The sequence below is a fragment of the Zosterops lateralis genome (genome assembly GCF_965231275.1).
Source record: "Zosterops lateralis genome assembly, chromosome: 9".
Classification (NCBI taxonomy): Eukaryota; Metazoa; Chordata; class Aves; order Passeriformes; family Zosteropidae; genus Zosterops; species Zosterops lateralis.
Window position 1 is genome coordinate 2,001,390 of NC_139769.1, and position 24,981 is coordinate 2,026,370.

Sequence of the window (24,981 nt, forward strand, 5' to 3'; positions counted from 1 at the left end):
AAAATCTCTGTGGATGTGACACTTGGGGACGTGGGGCAGTGGTGGAGTCCCCATCTCTGCAGGGATCCAAAATCCCTGTGGTTGTGACACTTGGGGACATGGACAAGTGGTGGCCTTGGCAGGTTGGATTTGATCTCAGAAGGTTTTTCCCTAAGCTAAACAATCCTATGGCTCAGTGAAATTCCAGATTATTTTAAGAAAATCCAGTGGATTTTCCTCAAGAAGCTTCCTGGGAGTTAGACCTGGGTGGGAACATGGAGCTTTCCTCAGACATCTTGGTATTTTGGGTTTAGGAGCAACACAAACTCGAGCTGGGGGTAAATCCAAACTCATCTTAAAGCAGTTGGTCTCACTGAATTCCTTGGTCGAGCCTCACAACTGTGAAAACATTGGAAGTTGACAAAAAACATGCAGCTCCATCATAAATCCAACCCAATTCCTCAGCTGGGAATTGCCAGAGTTTGAAAACATCGATAGCAAAACTGGAAAAGATCCTTTTGGAGATAAGAAACTCCTTCTAAAGACAACAGGGAAAATTGGCTCCAGTGGAAATGAAGAGCTGGCCCTTGGTGCCCTGGTGGAAATGGGATAAGGCAGGGAGAGAAAACCTGTTTATTTTCCTTCAAAACATTTTCCCTCTCTCTGGGGACCTGAGTGAGGCAACCAGGAACCACCCTGGGAACAAACCACTCTTATTTCATCAAGTAAGGCTGGAATATTCAGAATTTAGAGCCCAAACTATTCACTTTTTGATAAGAGAAGGATGCCCAGCCCTAAATTCTAAAAATCCAGGAAAGAATAGTGAAAAAACAGCAGCTTTTTACTTAAAAATGGGACAAATTCCTCTCAAAACTTTAATTTCTAGGAAAAAAATCCCAGCCAGTCACTGCCCCTTCCAACACACCTTCCTGCCTGATTTCTGGCAGGAGCATTAAAAGAATTATTAAATAATTTTAAAACATTTTAATTTTTTTTTTGAAATATCTAATGTTTCAATTCCGACCAGTTTGAAACTCTACAAGTTTAAATTGTTTGTCTGAGCAATTAAAAAAAAAGCCCAGTCTGTAGAAAACATCTCAAAGGTTGTCCCTTCACAGCCTTTTTACAGCCAATAATTGCTATTTGAGGTGAAAAAATCACCTTTTCATCCCTCACAACAAGCACATTTTAAAATTCATGTGGCTGAAAATGCACTTTTTTTTTTTTTTTTTGGACTAGTCAAAGTTTTAGGATATTTCCCAACACATAAAACCATCCCAATTGCTTTATTTAGTTTTATTTTATTATTCTAGTGAGCCAGCAATTGGGAATACAAATCCCCTCGAGGTTTGCATTACAGGGAATTATGTTAATGGATCGCAATTTTTTTAAGGCATTTTACACATGATCATTAAAAAAAAGAAAAAAAAGGCAAATTAAAATCTGTCTGCCAGACTTCCTACCTGTGCCACCAACATTTCAGCTGCAAATCTGAAATTAATTGCTATTGATAAGCTCAAATGCACGATATGGCTGATGTGAATTCATTCTCCCACTGGAAAAATATTATTTAAGATAACAGGCTCGTTTCTAGAACTTTGTTTTAATAACATCTGTCCTGGCACACTGGAGGCAGTTGCACTGGATCAGATTTAAAAGCTGGGTTTTATCTCGGAGTGGGTGAAACCCTCAGATCAATACTCACTCTTATCGTGGCCTTGTAACATAAAACATGGATTTTGTAACTGCATTAAAAAATTGGAGGATTGAGCCAAACATCATTTAAAGGGCAGGCACACCCCCCATCCTGCAGCAGGGCTATTTAGGGTTGGAAATCAAAGGGAACCCTGAAATTCCTGCCCTGCTGCTCCTTTGATGCAGCCAAGGGACTTTATTTTGGCAAGGCCACGATTGCCTGTTGTGTCTGCAGTGCCAAGGATGGAGTAACAATCCGTGTTATTCATGGAAAAATCCACAGTTGGAGCCCGTGGAGCTCCTGAAACAGCTCCTGATGCCCCAAACAGCTCCCAGAGCAACACAAACACTCCCCAGCGTGTTCTTCTTCCCTTCTCTCATCTTTAGCATTGCTGGAATAATATTTTCTCCCATTATCTCTTGTTCCTTCCCAGTCTCTAAAAGATGGGAAAACTCTTGGAAGGGCAAATCCTCATTTAATACTCCTTGGTGCCCATTGAGGAGGCAAAACTGACACCATCAAATTTTAAATAAATGCTGAAAAATTACCTTGAGTAGCAAAATACAAGATTTCCAAAACTATCAGAGCTGCCAAAAAGGCTTTATGATGCTTTCAAGTCCAAGATGAAGAGTTTCTGCTTTAATTCATATTTGTTTCTCATGGAAATGGTGGAACTGCCACCAAGAAGGCAGAGTTAAAGGCATTTATTTATCATTTAGATGCAATAAAATAGTTTCTGTTCCAAAAGTAGCTAAAGCAGATATTAGAGAGGAATTGCTAAAGCCAAATCTTTTGCACACAGGGAGGTTGAGGTGATTTCCATCCCAGAACTGCAGAAGGAACCTCTCCATGATCTCTGCAGGACAGAGATCACACACACCATGGGAAAACCCAAATCACACCGTGAGGCTGTTGGCCTCACACCAGCCCTACAAACCTCTGGAATGGCTGGAATGAAGCCCAAAGACCTCAGGATGTGAGGCGGTGACAGAGCTGGGGGCAATGCCCAGGAACTTATGGAAAAGAGACATCTCAGGGTCACTTTGGCACAGTCAAGAGTTGAGTTGTCAAGGGAAGAGTTGTTTTACCTTTAGGATCCTAAAGGGGCATCTGACCTCATGGATGAGCATGTTCAGAAGTTAAAGACAGATAAAATCAATGTGATACCTTTTTTTTTCCCCCCAAAGATGAGCTCATTGATGAGTTAATTGAAAATTACCAGAACTGAGCCATACCCAGAGAGAGAAGTTCTGCTCCCTCCTCACTTTAAACCCTCCAAATCTCTAAACCAGCTGTGAGCCTTGAAAGGAAAACTGCCCTGCAAAGTGTTCTTGGTGCTAATTGCTGGGCAGAACTGTGGCAAAAAAAAATGTGTCCATTCATCTGGAGCAAAATCAGGAGGAAAAAAAAAAAATGTATTTGTTTAAAGTAAACTCGCCAACACAAGAAATTTGGCTGGAACATTTGTGATTTGTTTCTGCTGAACGCCGATCCTGGCTGGCTCAGGCACCCAAAACAGCATCCAAAATCCCAGCTCAGATGATAAGTGCTTTCCTTCCTCACCCAGGTAACCAGGCATGTTTTCCTGTTAACAAGATCAATAAACTTGACACACTCAGAAATGGATGATTAACTCCTTTTTACAGTATTTGAGGTGGCCTCAGGGTTATTGCTTTGAACGGCCAGAGCTGGAACGTCAGGAATGGTTTTAATTATCAGGATAAATAATGTAACACCTTATAATCTTCTCCCTTGCACTTTGTGATGGAGCTACACAGGCTGGGAGGGAGTAGTAACTACACACAGGCTGAGCAGTGATGTTGTAGGAAAACTCATTCCCAAGGTTTTACACCCTGTTGAAGTCATGGAAGCCCCTTGGGTCACTACAGATTTATTCTCACTTTTAATGGTTTTACCAGGCTGAATAAACACTGGTTCTCCTGGAGGCTGCAAAAGACTGGAGTAAAATCTTAAATTGAGCTTGGGATGAGTTTAAATTGAAAATTAATAGGTTTGGATGGGATATTGGGAAGGAATTGGTCTCTGGGAGGGTGAGGAGGAGCTGGGATGGAATTCCCAGAGAAGCTGTGGCTGCCCCTGTGGATCCCTGGAGTTGTCCAAGGCACCCTGGGGTAGTGGAAGGTGTCCCTGCCCATGGGATGAGCTTTAGGGTCATTCCCAACCCAAGCCATCCATGATTCTGTGAGGGAGGGAAGCTCTGCAGCTTCCACATCCCAGAGATCTGCAGGGACCAGCCAAGGTCAGCTCTGGATCCCAGCCTGGGGTGTCTCACCAGGAAAAAAGCAAAGGCTCAGCACCGAGTCTGTCTGAAGGGGGAGGAGAATCCCAAAGTGCCCATGGAAAGAAAGGATTTAGATGCAGACAGAGATGACTTTTCATGTGGCTGAAAGAACGCCAAGGACAGGAAACAAATCCATCCCACAGAGCCACAGACTCTGCCTCTCCCCCTGCCAGTGCCCTGTGCTTGCAAGGCTGTAATTATTATTATTATTATTATTATTATTATTATTATTCCTACTTTTTATTCTCCTGAATAAATAATTCCTACCACAAGCAACCAGACCTTTCACTGCTGCAATGTTTGAAATATTTCATCTTCATTCATTTTCCAGCCCTCTGGTAGGGAGACTGGCAGATAAAGCAAAAACCTGCCTGAAGTTGTGCCCAGACTGAGCTCTGGATCTGCAGAAGCTCCAGCACATCCCTCAGTGCTTGTTGCAATGTGCATTTTGGGTTTTCTAAAGTTCTGTATGATTTTTGTCATTTGGAAGAACCATCCCTCCTTTCCTCAATTCCCCATCAGCACAAACCAAAAAGAGCAGAATGAGGATTTGTTTAAGGAATATCAGTGACAGCTGAGCACTGAAGGAAAAATATAAAATGAGACAAAGATTGAGATTTGCCCGCTGAGATTTCCCTGCTGGTTTTGTGTGAGGGATTTTACTGCGACCACAGAAACATTAGAGGCCTTTAAATAGGATTTCCCTCATCATTAAAGGCCTTGTGGCACAGGGGAGCCTCGTGTGCCTCGGAGATGAGCTCAGATGTTGTAATCGGGTTCTGAAATGTGTAAGAAATTCTTTATTCCAGCCACTCCCAAGGCCCAAAAAAGTTCTAGAGCAGCATTTGACCACCAGACACTGCAGAGTTTGAAGGAAAACAAGGACTTTGGAACCCACTCGTTCCACGGGAGAGATGCTCCAGTTTCTCTTTCAGAAAATCGTAATTAAATCACAATTTCATCTGCCAGTTTTGTGACTCAGTTACATTGAACTCATGATTTTACACCACGAGCACCCAAGTGATTGAATTATTTCCCTTCTCCACCTACAGCCCTTTCCACCCTTCCCCAGCAGTAAAACACCGGGCAGTGGGGACCAGAGAAACTCAAGTTCTGGGTTATTATAATTATGAGAGAAACTCAAGTTCTGTGTTCTCCTGCAGCACCGGATCCTTGGAATGACTCTGAGCCCACCACAAACTGGTGGGGAGAGAAATCGAGGACTTTGGTATCAAATAATTTAACTTTTTTTTGTATTTTATTTTTCAACTGCTTGAGGTAGACCAGCAAGCCCCTGAAATAGAATAGAAAGCTCCCAAAGCCTGGGAGTGAGGTGTATTTTCCATTGTAAAATACAATCCTTGTCCCCAAAACAGTATTTCCCACCTCTGTTTTAGCAACTTTGCGCTGAAAGGCCACAGGAAAAGAACTGGGTTGGATTTACACACAAATAAAACAACAGATTTGGCATTTTCCTGTGTTGTCTCAAGCATTAAAAAAAATAAATCAGGTTTAATCTCACAGAGACTCTCTAAAACATCTTTTTTTTTTTTTTTTTTTTTTTTATTTTTATTTTTATTTTTTTATTTTTTTATTTTTTTTTTATTTTTATTTTGAGCACACAAGAGACATCCAGGCCAAGCCTTTCCAAAGCCTAAAACCTGATCCAGGCCAGGATGGCTCAAACCCACTGTCACTGTAACATTGGCAGGTCTTTCCTCACAACCTTCAGGCTCAAAAAAAAAAAATCCCCCTAAGCCACTTAAAATGTCCTTCTGATTAGAACTAAATTAGAATTTTTTTTTTTTTTTTTTTTTTTTTTTTTTTTTTTTTTTTTTTCTTAAAACTGTCTTAAAGAGCAAACACGACCTCCTGAAGGCTGGAATGCTTCACAAAAAAAAAACCCCAGTGGTTTGGCCCAAAGTGCTGCTGTGAGATTTTAGCAGCTCCACCAGGGATTTTGGGGTTGGCTTCAAAGGAGCTGTTACCTGGAATGACCACATGAAATATGGGAAAAGCAGATTATGCCTCTGCTCTGAAGCACAGCCAGCATCTCTCTGCTGGGTTAGGGGGGCTCTGCAGGTTTTATTTTTCTGAGATAAATGGCCTGAGCTTTGTTTCAACAGCAAACTCTGAATGTTTGATCAAATCCAAGAGGTTTTGTTTCCAAGCAGATTTAACGTGGAGCTGAGGAACACAGGTCTCCCTGTCCTGGGGGGATGAACTCCAGCCCAGACAATTTCTGCAGTGAGGAAAAAAAACCTCTGGGTGATATTAAGGCATTCATGGGAACAATATTTGGCAGGTTTGATTGTTTGGTTTAGCTCACGAGACTGGGTTTATTATTAGTCAGAGCCAGGCTGCCAACTGGGCTTAATGATATTTATTATTTTTTTACAACACTTGAAGAATATCTCCATGAACACAACGGCCTGGAGGAAATGGTCAGCAGAAGTAATGCAATTTTCCAGCCTTTCTTGATTTTTTTTTGCCTTTCTGTTGTCAAAATGCTTCAAAATGCTCCTCACTTTGCTCATTTTTAAATAAATCAGGAAAACTGTAACTCAGGGTCAAATTATGTCATCACAGGATTTCTTTAGTGTTGTGGAAAGATTGATAACTGAGATATTCAATTAGGGAAAGGAAAATTTATCCCATATCTCTACTTTACTTATCAGTCCCCTTGGAATCATAGATTTATAAAAGACTGGGAAAAAAAAATCATTGAGTCCAAGGAATAACCAGGACCTTGTGAGGGATTTGAGAATTGCTTGGATCCAGGGTTTAAAAAAGGCAATAAGGTCTTGATATATATATATAAATATGAGTATAAATAAAGCCATTGCTATATAAATAAAAGCAATAAAGATAAAATGACAGCATAAATGCCTCTTTCAGTGTTATCCTCACTCTCAACTCCCTCAGTCTCCAGGAGCTGGCCACAAATCCCACATTCCTGCCTGGCCAGGGAACACTGACTGTGCAGCTGTGAAAGGCTGATGGAAATATCAGTCCCCAAACTCCTCAAATCCTGCCTGGGGCATTCCACAAGGGCCACTTCCACCCCAAACATTTATTCCTCAAAGGCCACTTCCACCCCAAACATTTATTCCTCAAGGGCCACTTCCACCCCAAACATTTATTCCTCAAGGGCCACTTCCACCCCAAACATTTATTCCACAAGGGCCACTTCCACCCCAAACATTTATTCCTCAAAGGCCACTTCCACCCCAAACATTTATTCCACAAGGGCCATTTCCACCCCAAACATTTATTCCTCAAGAGCCATTTCCACCCCAAACATTTATTCCACAGGGGCCACTTCCACCCCAAATATTTATTCCTCAAGGGCCATTTCCACCCCAAATATTTATTCCTCAAGGGCCATTTCCACCCCAAATATTTATTCCACAAGGGCCACTTCCACCCCAAACATTTATTCCCATCTCTCTGTAGTTGCTCTGGGTGATCCTGCACAGGAGAAAAGCCAAACCAGCTCTTCAATTGTCTTTCCTCTGTGCTCCCCATGCCCAAGTTCTAATACACTTCACTCCCTTCTCCCTCCCTGCTTAAAACAATATTGACACCTCTGTAATTAATTTGTTTTCAGATAATTCAGGCCTGTCTCAGCCTGGGCTGAGCTTTTCTCCCCATGCCACGTGTGGGCAGGAGGAGTTTCTGTTTGCCCTGCCTGCAGATAAGGGAACACTCCAGCTGAAATCTGCAGGAACAGTTATCAGAGAGCCTTTTAAAAGTCAAAAGCACTTTCTAAGGTCAACCTTTCACCAAGCTCCAGCCCCATTTCTTTTCTCTAGGCTTGGCACAGCATAAAAAAATACAATTTAAGGCACTTTATGGCAAAGGATGTGGCTGTTGGCAGCTCTGCTCACATGAAACTGGTGGTGATGCAGAGCCACAGACAGGAACAGTTGGATGTTGGGAGGGAATTCCTGGCTGGGAATGTGGAGAGGACCTGGAATAGAATTTCCAGAGAAGCTGTGGCAGCTCCTGGATCCCTGGAAGTGTCCAAGGTCAGGCTGGACAGGGCTTGGAGCAGCCTGGGACAGGGGGGAATGTTCCTGTCATGGCAGGGGTGACACTGGATGGGCTTTGAGGTCCTTTCCATCCCACCCCACCCAGTAATTCCATTCTATTTTCTATTTCTCCTGCAATAGTTTGGGCTGATCCCCCCAGCCCAGGTGCCCTGTGGCCCTACAGCTGCTCCAGCTCCAGCTCAGGCCCCTCAACCACACCTTGACTCAGTCTGGCTCAGCTCTCCAATGTCTGGGAGATAAGGGGAGGTAAAGAGGCAAAGGAGCCTGGCATTCCCAGATAAGGTGTATATTTAGCCACCTAAGTGCCCTGAGGTCGATAAAACACCCTGGAACAGGCTCTGCAGCCAATTCACCTCACACAAAACCCAACTGTGGCTTCTTAAATTCTGTCTCACATTTACCCAGAGCTTTCCAGCTCGCTCAGGAAAATCCAATCATGATCCCAAAAACTTGGTCCCTCAGCAGACACTCCATTGTCCCCAGTTCTGCCAGAGCAGCACAATCCAGGGGAAAGGTGAGCCAGTGGCAGGAGAGATAAGTGTGGAGCAGCTCAAAGAGCCCGTGGAGAGGACAAGGGCAGCTCTCCCTGGGAACATTCCCAGCAGATAACCTGCCTGAGCCCCTGGCAAACCCAGGGGGGGATTATTTTTCCCCAGGATGAAGTCATGCAGCAGGATGTAACATGGTTTGTGTCAGCATCAGCCACTCAGGCTCCAACTTTGCACCACTTGGGGCTTTGTTTTTTGCCCCCCCTCCCAAAAAATATATATATGTTGGCTTCTGAGTGGAATATCCCACTTCAGGCTTGTGCCTCAGATCCCACAGGCTGCAGGAGCAGCACACAGTGGGACTGTAAAAGATCCCACACCAAAACACCTGGGGATTGTGTCCAGCCCTCATTCAGAATTTCCATCACTGAGCAGCAGGAGGGAGTTTTCTGTGCCAGCCACAGAAAATGTGGGGCAGGCTGGAATTCCAAGATTCCAGGAGTCAAACCTGGCAGGCAGAGAACTCTCAGGATGCTTCTGGCCTCTTGATTGGCTTTCTTTTTTTTTTTTTTTCTCTAAATTTTACCTCCTGTGGCCAAAAGAGGAAAGTCTCTGTGTTCCTCTTTGAAATCCACAATCACACACATGAAGTTGGCCAAGCCTCACCTGGATTCTGGCCAGGGCTTACACATTTTCTTGTTGCAGGAACTGTGCTGGCACACAGAGCCACTGTACAAAAGATCTGTTTGACTAAAAAACCCAGATGTGTTTAGCTGAAAGTAAAAAAAAAAAAAAAAAAAAAAAATTAAAAAGGAAAAAAAAAATCATCTCAATCACTGAAAAAGATGGGAAAAATCCAGGGGGGGGGGTTTGTGGTTTCACAAGCCTTGCAAGCTATTTCTGGGAATCACAAACCCCATTTCATTTTATGAATCAGATGCTCCTTAAAATTACAGCTCTCTTGTCTCCTCTGTTCCCCTCTCCTCGTTCCCAGTGGTTAAATAAAGAACAAAACAATGCCATATTTAGGGTATTTATATATAGAAGAGGCTCCATGAAGAATAAAAGAACTGTTCCAGAGGAATATTGGCACCAGGATGTGAATATTCCACTTGGGAATAGATCCCTGCCATACACACCCAGGTTAAACCTCTTCAGAACACGCTCACAACACAATAAATAATAAATACAGAGCATTTTCCTGCACTCTTCCCACTGGATTCCACTCCAGCAGGGTTTTTCCAGCTCATTTTTACACCAGCCCACGTAAACTTGGCGTTTTCCTTTTCTTTCTCACTCCAGCTCTTGTGGAAATTCTTGCTCCAGCACCTTTAATTTCAGTGTTTCGTGCCCAGGATTTTCCCTGCAGTGGGTAAAGTTTGGGATAAGCACAAAGCCAAGGCTCCAGGTAATGAGAACAATGGAGAATGAGACAAAAAGCACAAAAAATTGGGCACAGAACCATTTCCCAGGCTGAAGTATCTTTGTTGTTACATCAAATTCTCTCATCCCCAGGAATCTGCTGTGCTCTGACCTCGTTCTCTTCTCATCTCTGTAGCCACACCTGAGGTGAAGACACATTTCTGTGTCCTTAAGGGACCAACCTGGCCATGGATGATGGATAAAAAGTGAATTTCAAAGGGATGTGGAGCACAGGAACTTCAAAAATAATGTTCAAAATCTGGGTTTTGGGGAAATTTTAAAAGGCAAGTGCAAATTCCTGCTTTAGTGGAAGGTGTCCATGGCAGGGGGTTGGAATGAGGTGATCTTTGAGGTCCCTTCCAACCCAAAAACACCTTCTGGGATTCTGTGAAATGTTTGTGTGCACAAATACCTGAGTGAAACACCCAAATGCTGCCTTTGAGCTCCCCAGAATTATTCCCTCAACCCAATTTGGGTTTGAATTGAGGAATTAGTGGAGAAAAGAAGGAGAATCACCAGCTGAGGGTGGTCAGAGCTCCCTGATCCCTCTGCCCCTCCCAGCCTGCTGTGCAAGTGATGCCTTAAATTTTATCTTTCATATTTTCATGTGTCTGTGGTGGCCAGGGGTGCAGCTCTGAGCTCACAGTCAGTGTCACTCAGCTCTGCACACAGCAGGGACACAAAACAAACCCTTTTCCTGCTGCACACCAAGGACAACTCTCAGCCCCAACAGCACAAACAAGGGGGGCTGGAGGGAGGAACAAGAAGGATGGGACCTCCCAGCCTGGGGCTGGAATTGGACAATTAAACCCCAAGGTGCAAATGGACCAAAACTTAGAAAAATGTGAGATCTCACGACTGGGCAACAGTTTTGTGACTATTTTGTGTCCACCTTGGGTGTAGCCCTGACCAGACTCCTGTCCTGCCCAAGGTGGATCCTAAAGAGCTTTTAATAAATATCTATTTTATTCTCCAGTTCTGTCCAGTCTCTGTTCCAGCTCAGCCTTTCCAGCCCTTGGCATCATCCATGTGCTGGAAACTGTTCCAGCAGCTGGAGAACCTGGAGCTGCCTCCTGGGGACACATCCAGGTGTGGGACATGGGCATTTACAGCCTCCCCTCATCCCCTGAGCAGCCTGGAGCTGGGCCTGCATCTGCAGCACCCAAAGAGAAAATAATGATTTATTTATAAAACAATGATTTATTTATAATATACTGATCTATTTATAAAGGACGAGAAGGGCTTGATGGGTGTTTGTTTTTGGTTTTGTTTGGTTTGTTGGGTTGTTTGTTTGTTTTTTGTGTGTGTTGTTTTTTTTTTTTTTTTTTAACAAAAGAAGCTTCTCCCAAACTTCTCTCTGAGTCAGAGCAGCAGAGCAGGATCATGGAAGGTGATTCCAAGGGTTTGACAGTTTGTCCAACAGGCAAGAAGGATGAAGAGTTTGGGCATTCACATCCTCCCCATGTCCCCTGAGCTGCCTGGAGCTGGCTCTGCATCTGCAGCACCCAAACATAAAATATACTGATTTATTTATAAAGCATGGGAAGGGCTTGTTGGGTGTTTTTGGTTTGGGGTTTTTTTTTTAACAAAAGAAGCTTCTCCCAAGCTTCTCTCTAAGTCAGAGCAGCAGAGCAGGACCATGGAAGGTGGTTCCAGGGGTTTGACAGCTTGTTCAACAGGCAAGAAGGATGAAGGATTTGGGCATTCACATCCTCCCTACATCCCCTGAGCTGCCTGGAGATGGCCCTGAAGCAGCACCCAAAGAGAAAATATACTGATTTATTTATAAAGCATGGGAAGGGCTTGTTGGGTGTTTTTGGTTTGGGTTTTTTTTTTTAACAAAAGAAGCTTCTCCCAAGCTTCTCTCTGAGTCAGAGCAGCAGAGCAGGATCATGGAAGGTCCTTCCAAGGGTTTGACAGTTTGTCCAGCAGGGCAGAGTTAAAGGAAGGACATTCAGGACATTCAGGACCTTTGGGTTCCTGGTGTCCTTAGGGACAGCACTGCTGCCTTTCCTTCAGACATTTCCAAATCAGACTTTTGGCTCTGAGTCAGCTTAGGGAAAGCAGCAAAAATACCAGCCATGAATTATTGTGTTATCTATCCCTGCCAGTCTCCTTTTAGAGGAATCAGCATTTAACATTCCCCATTCACACTTGGCCCATCTGTTTTTCTGCCATCACATCGGGGCAGAGCTCTGCACCCAGAAATTATGGAGGGGAAAGTGCTGAGTGTGTGGATATCTTTAAAAACACCATCCTCCAATGAAATCTGTAAATGGACAGAACCTTCCACTCATGGGTGACTGATTAAAACATGGGAAAAAACTTGCCATCGGTTTTGTTCTGAATTTTATGGGCCAGCTTCCAGACTATTCCCAAGGAAAGAGGGAGGATGATGAGGGAGGTCAACCAGGTCCTTCATCTCTCTCCCTGGGCTTTGTTTTCACAGAAAAAAAAAAGCAGATAAATTAATTTAATTGCTACAAATTCATTTTTGAACTTGTACAGGGAAAAAGCTACACGTGAGTCCCACAATCCAATCCTCAGGATATTCTTTGCACTGAAGAAGAGCAAACACAAAGAATCAGAATTTGAGGTCATTTCCCTCCTGTATTTCACAAAATGCAGCTGAAGAGTGATTAAATTTCTTTTTTGGTTATAAAATTATAAGGCACAACTACAAAATCTGCTATTAAAGAGGATATCTCCCTTTCTTTTCACCTTTTCATATTCTTTGTGTGTATTTTAGCTGGTTAAGTTGTGGTCTCTTTTTTTTTTTTTTTTTTTGAAGGGGAACAAAAAAACACCAAACCCCTGCCAGAAAGAAAAAAATGGGAAAAAAGGTTCCCAAATGTATTTTATTTTAAAAAGTGAGGCAATCCTGGAAATTCCAGCCCAGCTCTCTGCATTCTGTGCTCTCACATGGGCTCTGACCACCAAGGATTTCTTGTTTAACCCCACAAATTTCAGAAACCCCAAACAAAGTGGGAGCGGCACAAAATCCCCATTTTCTCACCTCATTCATTAAATCTCCAAATACTGGAGAGCCCAACAGCCCCCAAATCCCACAGCAGCAGGAAACTTCCCTCCCCAGAGCCCCAGAATCCCCAAACAGAGCTGAAAGCCCAGCAAAGAGCTCCCCTTCCAACACAAACTCCAGGATTCCACACCAGGCACCTTCACGAGGGAAGATAAAACCACATTTTAGGCTGTTCCATTAGAGGGCATCCTACAACATCCTTTTGTGGTCAGATGCTTCTCCTCTTTTATATCCCCTGCAATAATTCATGGGAGATCTTCCATAAGGAGCCAGGAATACTCACATTCCTGGGGTTTTAACATCCATTTTAATTGTGTTAATTGCATTAATGGATTCATTTTCTGGTTTAGTTGGTTCAGTGTTTCTCTCCTCTCACCAGGAGAGGTGGATTTTTCAATATTTTTCCACAATATGAGATGTGAATAAGCTGGACACAGCACCACAAAACTGATTTCAAACCTCAGGACAGCTGGAGATGACACTTGGGAACAACAAGGCACTGAGCAGGTTTGATCAGATATTTTGAAATTAGACATAAAAGTGAATATTTTCAAAAACTGCCCAAGACAGAAGCTCCACTGCCAAAATACAAAGTGGGAGGTGCTCAGATCCTGCAGCAGGAGCCAAACCTGAGCTCCAGGACTGCTCCCACCCACCCACTCAATCTTTAAAACCTCAGGTTTCAGCCAGTTTATTAATGCAGGTACAGAGAGACAGACACAGTTTACGACCCTTAAAATCAGCAAGAAGCCCCTGGGTAGTAAAAGCTGCTTGTAGTGATAAATATTTTCCAGATTGGGCTGTGACATGGATGAAGTACCTGTAGGTGCCCTGAAATCACTTCACAGACTGAAGGCACCAGAGGATCTAAGGGCAATAATATTGGAAATTAAGAAGTCTGGGGTAAGAAATAGGAGTTGACACGACAACATGAAATTATAAGTGCGAGACAGATAACTCAGTCATAATAAATTACCGTCCTATCTGACTTAAAAAGCAGAATGCAAAAGTGCTCCTGTCACAGCGAAATGACAAATGAACTTCTGACTGCTGAAATGCAAGATTAATGAACCCACAGAAGAGACATGAAAGGACTTACGAGGATCCTGGGCTTGCTGTTGGCGGGGGACCTGGAAAAGTGACAGAAGAAAAACAGCAGGATGAGTTACGGCGAGGTAGCAAGCAGGAAGCTTTTGAAAACCTTTTAAAAGATAAAAGCATCAGTCTGTGGGGCTGGCTGTGGTTTATGTAGTTGAACAGAGGAGTGGCAGCCCCTCAGCACCAAAGACAAGCCTGTATTGGCTGCAGAACATGACACGAGGACAATAAACAGGTGAGCGACTCACCCTCCTCTTGACACTGCCTTAGGAGAAACATCTAATGATTAATTTCTTATCAGAAATCACAAAACATGGGAGATTTATGAAAAAAAAAAAGACGATGGAACTCATGGCATCCATCATTCCTTGTGTTATTTGTCCAGCTCCAAAGAGGATTAACCAGGACTGTGTGCAAATATCTTCATCTCAGTGAGTTATTTCCCCCTGACAGTGGAGGAGGAGAAGACACACAAAACCTGTTTCTTGTTTGGAATCTCCTGAGTGGTAAGCTCAGCTTTGAAGGCAGTTATCTCAATATAAACTTGGAAGGATGAGTGCTTATTTTCCCTGACAGGTATAAATGTGTCTCATCTCAGCCCCTCAGCCTGCAGTGCCAGCTGAAATTTCTCACTCACCAGACACAGAGGTCGCTCAGAATAAAAGGGGGTTTTTCTCTTCTGGACTGAATCTACTCAGGTACCACATTAATGGGGCTCAGCCTGGAGAAAAGGAGGCTCAGGGGGGACCTTGTGGCTCTGCACAAGTCCCTGACAGGAGGGGACAGTCAGGGGGGGATTTGGGATCTGCTCCCAGGGAACAGGGACAGGAGGAGAGGGAACAGCCCCAAGCTGTTCCATGGGAGGTTTAGATTGGGTATTAGGAAAGTTTCTCCTCCAAAACTGTTGGAACAGTCTGCCCAAGGCAGTGGTGGAGTGACCATCCCTACAACTGTTCAAAAAACATGGATGTGGCTCTTGGGACATGGTTTAGTTGTGAACATGGTGCTAGTGTTGGGTGCTGGTTGGACTTGATGATCCTGGAAGTATTTTCCAACCTGAACATTCCATGATTTGATGAAAATACAGCTGTTCCTACACTCCCATGGATCCAATTATTGAGGAAATCTGTGGATGGGGTTAAGAGGGCAGAGATCCCAGCCCTGGAGGAAGGACAAAAAGGGTCCAAAGTCTCTCTCAGGGGTGTCCAATGGCTCCTCAGCTCCCCAGGACCGTTTCTCCAAGCTCCATCCCAAGGAATACTTCTGCCCTACCATCTTAACACCTTCTCTGGGAAGTAGAGTTACAGCCAGCTCATGGATTCCTGGACTTTCTGCATAACCTGGGTTTAATAAGTTTAACAAATATGGCTTTTCCAACCTGAAAAATCCCAGCTGCCCAGGACCGTTTCTCCAAGCTCCATCCCAAGGAATGTTTCTGCCCTGCCATCCCAGCACCCTCTCTAGAAATCCCATTTTCAGCCAGCTCACAGACTCCTGAGCTTGCTGCATAACCTGACTTTAATATTTATTTAACAAGCTTAACAAATTTGGCTCTTCCAACCCGAACAATTCCACGACGCTGCTACAGCAGCGTGCGCCGCCCTTCCCTGGATGAAGAAACACTTCCTCCTAATTCCCTTCCCTGGATGAACAAACACCTCCTCCTGAGTGAGAGCTGCAAGAGCAGAAGAGTCGATGTCCTGGGTTGCAGTGTAGGATGTACACAAAGTATTTATTCTATCACCATCTCCATGAGCTGTTGAAACCAAGTGGGGCAGTGCTCTAGTGTTTCCAAGCCCCTGCCTTTGGGGTGCCTTCTGCTCATGGCCCATCAATGCCTTGCCCAGGACTCACAGGGAACTCCCTCCAGGAGCTCTCTCTGTTTAATGGGCCATCAAGGAGCCACTGCACGACTCCTCATCCCATTGGGAGATGCTCCCAATGCCCAGGGGGAGGAGCCAAGCATTCCCACCTGGAGAGAATCTGGGATTTGGGACAGGACAAGCAGCCCTGAGCCACTGGATTCCCAGAGGAGCAGAGCTCCCAGACCTTTCTGTGGGATCACTGCTTCAGGAAGAGCCCCTCACCTGGACTGCTCCCCCCACCCTGCTCAGGGTGTGTTCTGACTCTGGCAGTGCTCCTTTGTGTTATTGCATTGATTTTATTTTTTTACCTTTTTACCTTCTTATTAAATCATATTTCTGACTTGGAGCCTCTCACTCGTTTTGCTTTTCAAACCACGACAAGTCGAGGAGGAGAGAACTCACCAAACTTGACGAAGAGCACCCCGGTGGTGGAGACGGTCCTCCTGCCGTTGGTGGCCACGCACTGGAAGTATCCGGTGTCGGTGGTGTCCAGGTTGCGGATGCGCAGGCGGGAGCCGTAGGGGGTGGCTCGGAAGGAGATCCTGCGCGGCTCCTGCACCACGGGGGCGTCGTTCTTCAGCCACCTCACCGTGGGAGGAGGGTTCCCAGACACTTTGCAGTGCAGCTCTGCCGTCTGCCCCAGCGTGGTGGTGATGTTGTTCATGGGCTCGTCCAGCGTCAGGAAATAGTCTGGGGGTGGAGAGAGGGAAAAGGGGGATGAAGGAGTGGGGAACAGAATTGCAGGATGTGGAGGTTGGAAGAGACTTTCAAGATCATTGAGTCCAACCCAGCTCTGACACCTCAACTCGATCATGGCATCGAGTGCCACATCCAGTTTCTTTTTAAACACATCCAGGGATGGCGACTCCACTGCCTCCCCAGGCAGACTATTCCAGTATTTAATTACACTTTCTGTGAAAAATTTCTTCCTAATATCCATCCTATATTTCCCTCGATGCAGCTTAAGACTGTGTCCTCTCCTGTCAGCTGCTGCCTGGAGAAAGAGACCAACCCTCAGCTGTCTACAACAACCCTTCAGGAAGTTACAGAGAGTGACCAGGTCACCTCTGAGTGTCCTTTTCTCCAGGCTAAACAACCCCAGCTCCCTCAGTCGTTCTTCATATGCCTTGTTTTCCAGTCCCTTCACCAGCTTTGTTTCCCTCCTCTGGACACATTCAAGCATCCCAACATCCTTCCTAAATGTCATTGTGGGGAAGGTCCTGCTTGTCTTTGAACAGACACAAAGGAGGTGGATATTTGCTGTTTCAACATCTCCTATTTGGCTTCATTTAGCTCAGAAGAAACACTGCTGCTCTTTTTTCTTTTCCTTTTCCTAACCAATAAACATGAAAAAATCTCAGCACTCCAGTTGTTCATTTTGATGCTGACCTGCCTCTGCTCATGCCACAATCCACCCAATATAGGAATATATGAAAGGAAATCATTCAGAAGTGAAAATCCTGTTACCCAGAGCAGCTGAGGCTGCCTCTGGATCCCTGGAAGTGTCCAAGACCAGACTGGACAGGGCTTGGAGCAGCCTGGGATGATGGAAAGTGTCCCTGCCCATGGCAGGGGGTGAGATGAAACAAGATTTAAGGTCTCTTCCAACCCAAACCATTCCAGGATTCTCTGATCCTGTCTCCAAGCCATTTTTAGTGACTCACAGGCAGAGCAGATAGGGTGTTATCCATGATTCTGTAAGCACCAGCTGCAGAGATGAGGAATAAGGATCATATCTGGGAAAGGAGACTTTATTCTCACTCAGTGTTCCCATGGCTAAGAGTACTGAAGATTCTACTCCAATCTGAAATAGGGCTCATGATTGAAAAAGGAAATTAAATTAAAATTACAAAGATAAATCTCTCCTAATCCATTCCTGAGCACTGCCTTCTGTCAGGGGCTGTTTCACTGGGCTTCCTTCAGGAAGAGGCCCATTCCTAATTCACTGTATTCACCATTCCATTGAATCCTTTAAAGGCAGGGAGGGAGATGGGGATGGATTGGGGATGGGGAATGGAATCATCTCCAGGTGGCCATTAATGCCCAAAGCCATCATCAGCTGCTGCTTGTCCCAAGGGTGGCCAAGGAATGAGAAATCCTGACTGTGTCTGTCTCCTGAACTCTCAGAGCCAAACCAGGAGGTCAAGAAAAGCCAGAATCAGTCAGTGAACTTGGAATCACAGAATTATTTGGATTGGAAGGGACCTCAGAGTCCACCCAGTTCCACTCCCTGCCACAGGCAGGGACACCTTCCACCACCTCAGGTTCCTCCAAGCCCCGTCTAACCTGTCCTTGGACACTTCCAGGGATGGGGAATCCCCAAACTGCTGCTGTGCTGCTTGTGCTCCATCACTCTCCAGTCCATCTTGCAGTTAATTCCAGCAAGAAACTTTTCTAAAAGTGTGAAAAAAAAAACCCTCCAGCACGTTCCAAACCAGCTCAGCCACCCAACCTGCCTAAGTAAGCCACTTCCCTAATTATTGCCTGTAATCTTGGCTTGCCCAGCTCCTCCCTTCATTATGGTTTGTGGAGAGCAGTATCTCTTGCCTTTGTTTTTAATCTGTTTAGCAAACAACTCACCCCGTGTTTGCACAGCACTTTGAACAAGGCGTCCCTGTCCTCACCTGGTCCCAGGAGCCATTTGGGACAAACATTTGGCACCTGAGATCTGCCCACAGGTATTTATTTTGTTGCTTTTTTTTCCATGTGTATTTTTTCAATTAAGTTGTAACCTGCAGGTGTGAAACTGTGCTTCTCTCAGGGAACAAGGGACAGGATGAGAGGGAACGGCCTCTCATCCTCTCAGTTGTACCAGGGGAGGTTTATATTGGGTATCAGGGAAAAAAATTCAATGGGAAGAGTTGTAAAGCATTGAAACAGGCTGCCCAGGGCTGTGGTAGAGTCACCATCCCTGGAAATGTTCAAAAAGCATGTGGAAGTGGCACCTGGGAATGTGGTTTAGTGGTGAATGTGGTGGTGGTTGGACTTGGTCATCGTAAAGGCCATTTCCAACCTGAAAAATTCCATGATTCTATGAAAATACAGCTGTTCCTACACGCCTGGGGATCCAATCATTGAGGAAATCTGTGGATGGGGTTGAAAGGGCAGAGATCCCAGCCCTGGAGGACAGATAAGGAGGTCCAAAGTGTCTCTCAGGGGTGTCCAATGGCTCCTCAGCTCACCAGGACCTTTTCTCCAAGCTCCATCCCAAGGAATGTTTCTCCCCTGCCATCCCAAGGAAGCAGAGCTGCAGCCAGCTCGTGGACTCCTGGGCTCTGTGCACAATCTGGGTTTAATAAAGCCCCACTAACAGCCGGGGACCGGAGAACCGCAGTTAATTACCCAACGTTACGTTCCTGCACCGCAGCCATTTATATAATTCCTGATAATGTTCCCGAGGCTGCCTCAGACATCTCCAGCCTGACAGGGAGAGAAACAGCCCTGGGATGGGCTGCCTGACACACAGAAGATTTTAGAGCTCCTGAGGAATACAGGACAGGCATATAAAAGTGTGAGGATGCAGGGCAGGTTTCCAAAGGATGGAAAAGGATTTTGAAGTATCAGTAGAAATCATAAGGTAGTGAAAAAGTGTGGCTGCAACTTCTCTGTAAGTACCAACACAAGTGGCCTGAGGAGCTGCTGACTCCTCTAATTGTTCTCCACCTTCCTCCATGAGCTGCTGCAGCAACACTAAAACAACTCCATCTGCTAAATTCACACCAGATTAGTCCTCAAATCCATAATTTTAGCATCCAAATCATAAACCAGATCAAGCAGCTCACCTGAGATGAGATTGAAACAGGCCAGGTTTGAAGCCATTGGAAGCTCTGGGAGAAGTTTCTCACAGATAAAACAGTTTTGGAATTGAAAATGAACTCCCCAAAAGCCTTGGATTGTTCCTGAGGCACACAACATGGTGAGCATCCCTGCCCTGGCATGCACCAAACTCATCCACTGCTGCCCTTGCCTGGCATGGAGGGGCTGGAGAGAAGCCCAGTTGTGTTTTTATTGTGTCTCTCACCTTCCAAAGCCCATCAGAGGAGAAATTCATCCCTGTGAGAGTGGGGAGGCCCTGGCACAGGGTACCCAGAGAAGCTGTGGCTGCCCCTGGATCCCTGGAAGTGTCCAAGGCCAGGCTGGAGAAACCTGGGATAGAGGAAGGTGTCCCATGGGATGAGCTTTAAGGTCCCTTCCAATCCAAAGCATTTCACCATAATTCATCTGACCCTCTCCTGCCATCCAAGTTGACTCCTTCTGACCTGAAGAACAATTTCTTAGAAAAAAAGGATGTTTTTTGTGAACTGGGAGTGATCCAGTGTGGTGGCACCAGCCCTTGGAAAGTCTGAGTTGACTCCTGGCTGGGAGCAGCCTTGGGTGAATCAGCTCAGTTGTGATTTTTAGAAGAGCCAAAGGGAAGTAGACACCCAAAGCCAATCAAAGCTCACATGGGATTTGTGCAACTAAGGCCTTTTAAAAACAGCCTTAAACCTTTTGGCTCGATGTCCCCAGCCATAAAGTGAGGATAATAATCCCTCTTACATCATGGGGAGGCTGCTATGTACATTAATGAGATAATGCTCATAAAGCACTTTGAAGGTGAAAAGTGCTATGCTGGGATAAGCACTGTTATTATATTTTAAGTTAAATCTCAGGGTTTCGAGCACGGAACAAAAGCCCGTCCGTATTTTAGAGTAGCACTCTATAAAAACATTTGGGAAACATTTTAATTTACAGAAGTACGGGAGAATAGCCTGAAAGAGCCCTAAATAAAATTTAGCCCACCTATAATTTAATAATAGTCAATTTTTTTAATTTGTAAAAACAATTTACTGCTGGGCCTAAACCCTGAATGCCAAGTTTCAGCCCACAGAGAGGTTTTTTTTTTTAATGGCTGAGTTATAAACCCTTGAAAAATGCTGACAGCCCCTTTACTAGAGCAGCACTAGCGGGTGCCCTATAATGAACTTTTAAATGACTTGAGATAATATCTGGAAAGCCAAGCCTGAAATATATTTCTGGGTTTGAGCCGTTGCCAAGGCAAACACAACACATCATAAGTCATCCTCATGATTCTGAGCGCATAAATTGGAGACACTGCACATAAAACCCAAATATTAGGTACCCTTCATGGCCAAACTCTGCGCTGGTTTGATGTTACAGAACAGCAACAGCTGTGCAAGGACGAGCTGTGGAGCGTTTGCGTGTCTCCAAAGAAGAAAAGTGTCTGTATTTCCCCAGCTCTGCCTTGACATTGTTAAATAGGAGCCTGCCCAGTCCTAATAAATCCTCCACTATTCTCTACTACTTTTAAGTAGAACCCAGGTGGCTTTCAAAATAAAAGCTCGTCCTGGCCGGCCAAGGAATGTTAATCTGCTCTGTGACCACATGGTTACTCCATCTTAAATTACCAAAGACACATCTTAGAGCAGTAACACCCTCTTGGCTTGCAGGAGGATTTTGCTGGCCACAGCAAGACCTTTCCCCCCGCCCCAGCACTGTGTGTGCTGCATGTTTCTGATTTCACAAGGTGTTTAAAGCACGATGGGGATGCAGGATTAGACCCTGGAAGGGTCATTTTATGAGAAGAGTTGTTGTTTCATTTATCCTTCTCATTCTGCCCTTGTGATCTTTCGGGATATTCAAAGAGAAGCTAAAATTAAAGTCTCTGCTCAAGCTTAAACCAGCTTTAATCCAGGTGCACAAGAGAGGCTGAGGAGCCAAGTCCCTTCCATTACAGATGGAGAACAACCCAGTTCTCTGCAAACATCTCCAGACGTTTCCTCAAGCAGCTGTGGGGACACCTTTTCCAGCTGCTGGCCTGGAGAAGTTACTTAATTCTGGATTTGAAGATTCAAACCTGAAGGAGCAGCACAGAAAGCAGAACCTGACCTGGCTGGAGTAAGGCTGGACAGGGACACCGATATTCCAGGATTCCACAAATGCAAATTCCATTGCATTTATGGAATCCTGGAATGGAAGGACCTCAAGGATCAGCTCATTCCAAACCCTGCCATGGACAGGGACCTTTCCACTATCCCAGGTTGATCAAGCCCCATCCAACCTGGCCTCGAATTTCATTTGTGAACTGAAAGGTTTGGCAGCTCCCTGGTTCTTTGTCATGGCACACGCTGGAAAAATGCCCTAAAATGTCTTGGGGAAAGCTGAATTTTCATTCATTCAGAGCCTTGGATCATCCATGAGTGCAGTGTGATGCCACACCTGGATGTGCTCCACACTCACAAATATCAGCACCACCACCGAGCTCACTCCACTGGAAATTTTCCATATGGAAAAGTTGTCTTTGGAGAAGGTCAACAACACAGAGCCCACCCAGACTGAAGATGCTGGAGGGGTTTGCTGGCTGCTCCATGAAAAGGAAGGAAGCAGCAGGATTTCTGATGGAACCGTGGCCATACTCATCCCTTGGGAAAAGGATTCACCATGGATTGCTGGATCTGCCCACAACTCACAAAGGAAGACAACTCCCTGTGGGTCTGATCACCAGACCTTGTTATTAAAAGGAGTAAAAGGAAAACTCTCACTTGGAATTTCACTTATTTTAAATGAATAAACAAGAGGAATGACAGAGCTGCCCTCAAGTCATGATCTGGCAACTCTTGACCTCAACCATCTCCAGGCCTGGTGGCTTTTCAGATCTCCACTTGTGACTGTCACTGGGGTGCTCAGGATTCATTTTTATATTCTGATCAATGGCAGAGACGGCACTGGGCTTGTGGAGGGAAACTGGACTTCCCAAAAATTATCTGGAATTACCTGGAATTCTGGAAACCTGAATCCCACTGCCTTTGGGTGGGAACTGGACAACTCACAGCCCTCCATGAACTCCTGAATGCATTTGGGAGTTGCTTCTGCCCCTCCTTTCATCAGACAACTCTGAGGTTTAAGGACAGATGTCTCAGAGGTCACTTTGAGGGGGAAATGAAGTTTTTCTTTACTCAGGAATCAGTTTTTTATAGCCCAAGGAGGAAACCTCTAAACTTTATCACCAAAAAAAAAAAAAAGTAATTCTGAATAGGTAAACAAATGTCCACATCCAGCTATAAAGCCAACTACTGAAAACCATCAAGGGATTTTGTTGTCACTTTAGAAGCTGCTCTGCAGTAAAGAGCCACAAAGAAAAACTCCAGCATTAAAGGGAGGGTGTATGGAAAGGTATGTGCCTCAAGATTAATGCTGCAGAGTCAAAGAAAAGCTGTTATTTCTGACATTTTGACATAGCATCACTTTAGGATCTGGTTCTTATTAGCCCTTTCTGTGCCTTTTAAAGGCCTATTTTTTTTTTTTCAACCAAAAATGTCAGGAAATTTGGAACAGAAACGTACAATAAAACACGTCCCTTGACCCTCTGATCTATCAATCTTTCAAATAAACAAAGATAGCTGGATGAGCCAGGAAAAGGTTATTATATATAGTTACCTTATGCATAATGGTCAATATTCACTGCACACACACTCAGATTATACAAAAAAATCCGATGTAAGGGAAGCTTTTTGTGAAAGATTTTTGCCGTGAAAGCCCAAAGTTGCTCAGGGTGGTTTCGTTTTCAGGCCGCGTTCTGTGACCTTCGAATTTCACACCCTGTATTATTTATAAATGAGACATTCATGAAACACAAATTCTCAAATAAAAACGTGCACTCCGTCAGTGGAAAAGCAAACAAAAGGAGCTAATGTACTGTGGCTAAAAAAATTTTCAAACAAAGTCGCAGTAATTTACTGCCCTGCTACTAACGGGACCCCACAAATGGAATCAGAACCCTGAGCCCCATCAGGGGAGCTTGATTTACCCCATATCCCCCAGATAATAAAGGAAAATAGAGAGGTAAATTGTGCATGAATGTGAAAGCTGTAATTCTTCCCCTTTCAGCGCACGGATCAGATTCGTATCCAGTGATTTCAAAGGAGAATCTGGGATCTCTAAAGGACTGGGGCCAAAGGCAGGAGGTCTCGATCCACCCCGTTTTCCCCACGTTTGGTTGTGTTTGTGTTGTTTGGGATGTAGTTTGCCCTGGAAGATCACTGAGATTTTCCCTCTAAAGGCTCACAGCCAGGTTCTTTCCCTGCCTGGAAGGATGTGCCAAAGTGTAGCATCTTCAAGGTGGATTTGCTGATGAGCCAAAGGCTCCATGAGCAGCCTGGCTGTCCTTCCACTGTCTGCATTTTCCTCCTCCTGTGCTGGAGCTGCTGTCCAGCCCTTCCAGGGAATGTTCTGCCCACACCAGGATCTCCAGGAAGTTCAGGACATGCAGTCCCAAACTCTGCACCTCTCCCATCCCTTGTTTGGACCCTCCACAGTCACTTTGTGCTGTGCACATCCCCAGACCATCCCAGGGGAGGGATGCTGGAGGTGATCCTCAATATGCCTTTGAATGTTAAGGATAAATCCCAGATGAATCTCCAGCTGTAAAATCCTGACTCCTGCTGCCAAGCTCTCCAGGGAATGTTTGTTCCAGGGAGCACTCTGGGGCTTGGGATCAGGGATGTCTGGAAATGGAAATGCTTCCCAAGCTCCAGAGCTTTACACTTGTTTGTCAGAGCTGATAGGCCATGAAAGGAAAAGGAAAATAGTCAAAAACTCAGTAATGGTTTTCTTTGGAAGATGAAGGAGCAAGGGCAAAGATCCTGGGAGGTGGAACCAGCAAAAGAAATGAGCTGCAGCCCTGCCCCAGTGCCCTGAGCTCAGGCACAGCCAGGACACATCCCTGTGCCTCTGGAGGTGGCTGCAGGTGGGAATGGGGGCTCTGGGAGGACCAGTGACAGCAGCATTCTCTGCTCAGCCCTGCAGAATGAATGGCCACTGAGGCTGAATCCTGCTCACAGTTACACAAATATCCCAAAGCTGACTTTCCTGGCAAAGACTCCAATATTATCTTTGCCTAAGGATGACGAGAGCCCAAACAATTCCTCCAGTGCAGCAGATGTAAACAGGCTCTCATTCCAATTCAGAGTGATTTCTTTGGAAATAATCTGACATGGGATGGAAGGAAGAAGGAAAAGCCTCTCCTTCCATGATCCA

General features: G+C 45.0%; 1 protein-coding gene across 1 annotated transcript in view; it reads right to left on the reverse strand.

Moving 5' to 3' along the window:
* Nucleotides 1-24,981, reverse strand: part of ROR1 (receptor tyrosine kinase like orphan receptor 1) — a 154,817-nt gene that overhangs the window by 23,500 nt on the left and 106,336 nt on the right. Inside the window, exons 3-4 of the mRNA XM_083867968.1 lie at nucleotides 16,348-16,635; nucleotides 14,082-14,112 (exon numbers count right to left, since the gene is read on the reverse strand). Of these exons, the coding sequence (XP_083724094.1) occupies nucleotides 14,082-14,112; nucleotides 16,348-16,635 (319 nt within the window). The remainder of the gene's footprint in view (nucleotides 1-14,081; nucleotides 14,113-16,347; nucleotides 16,636-24,981) is intronic.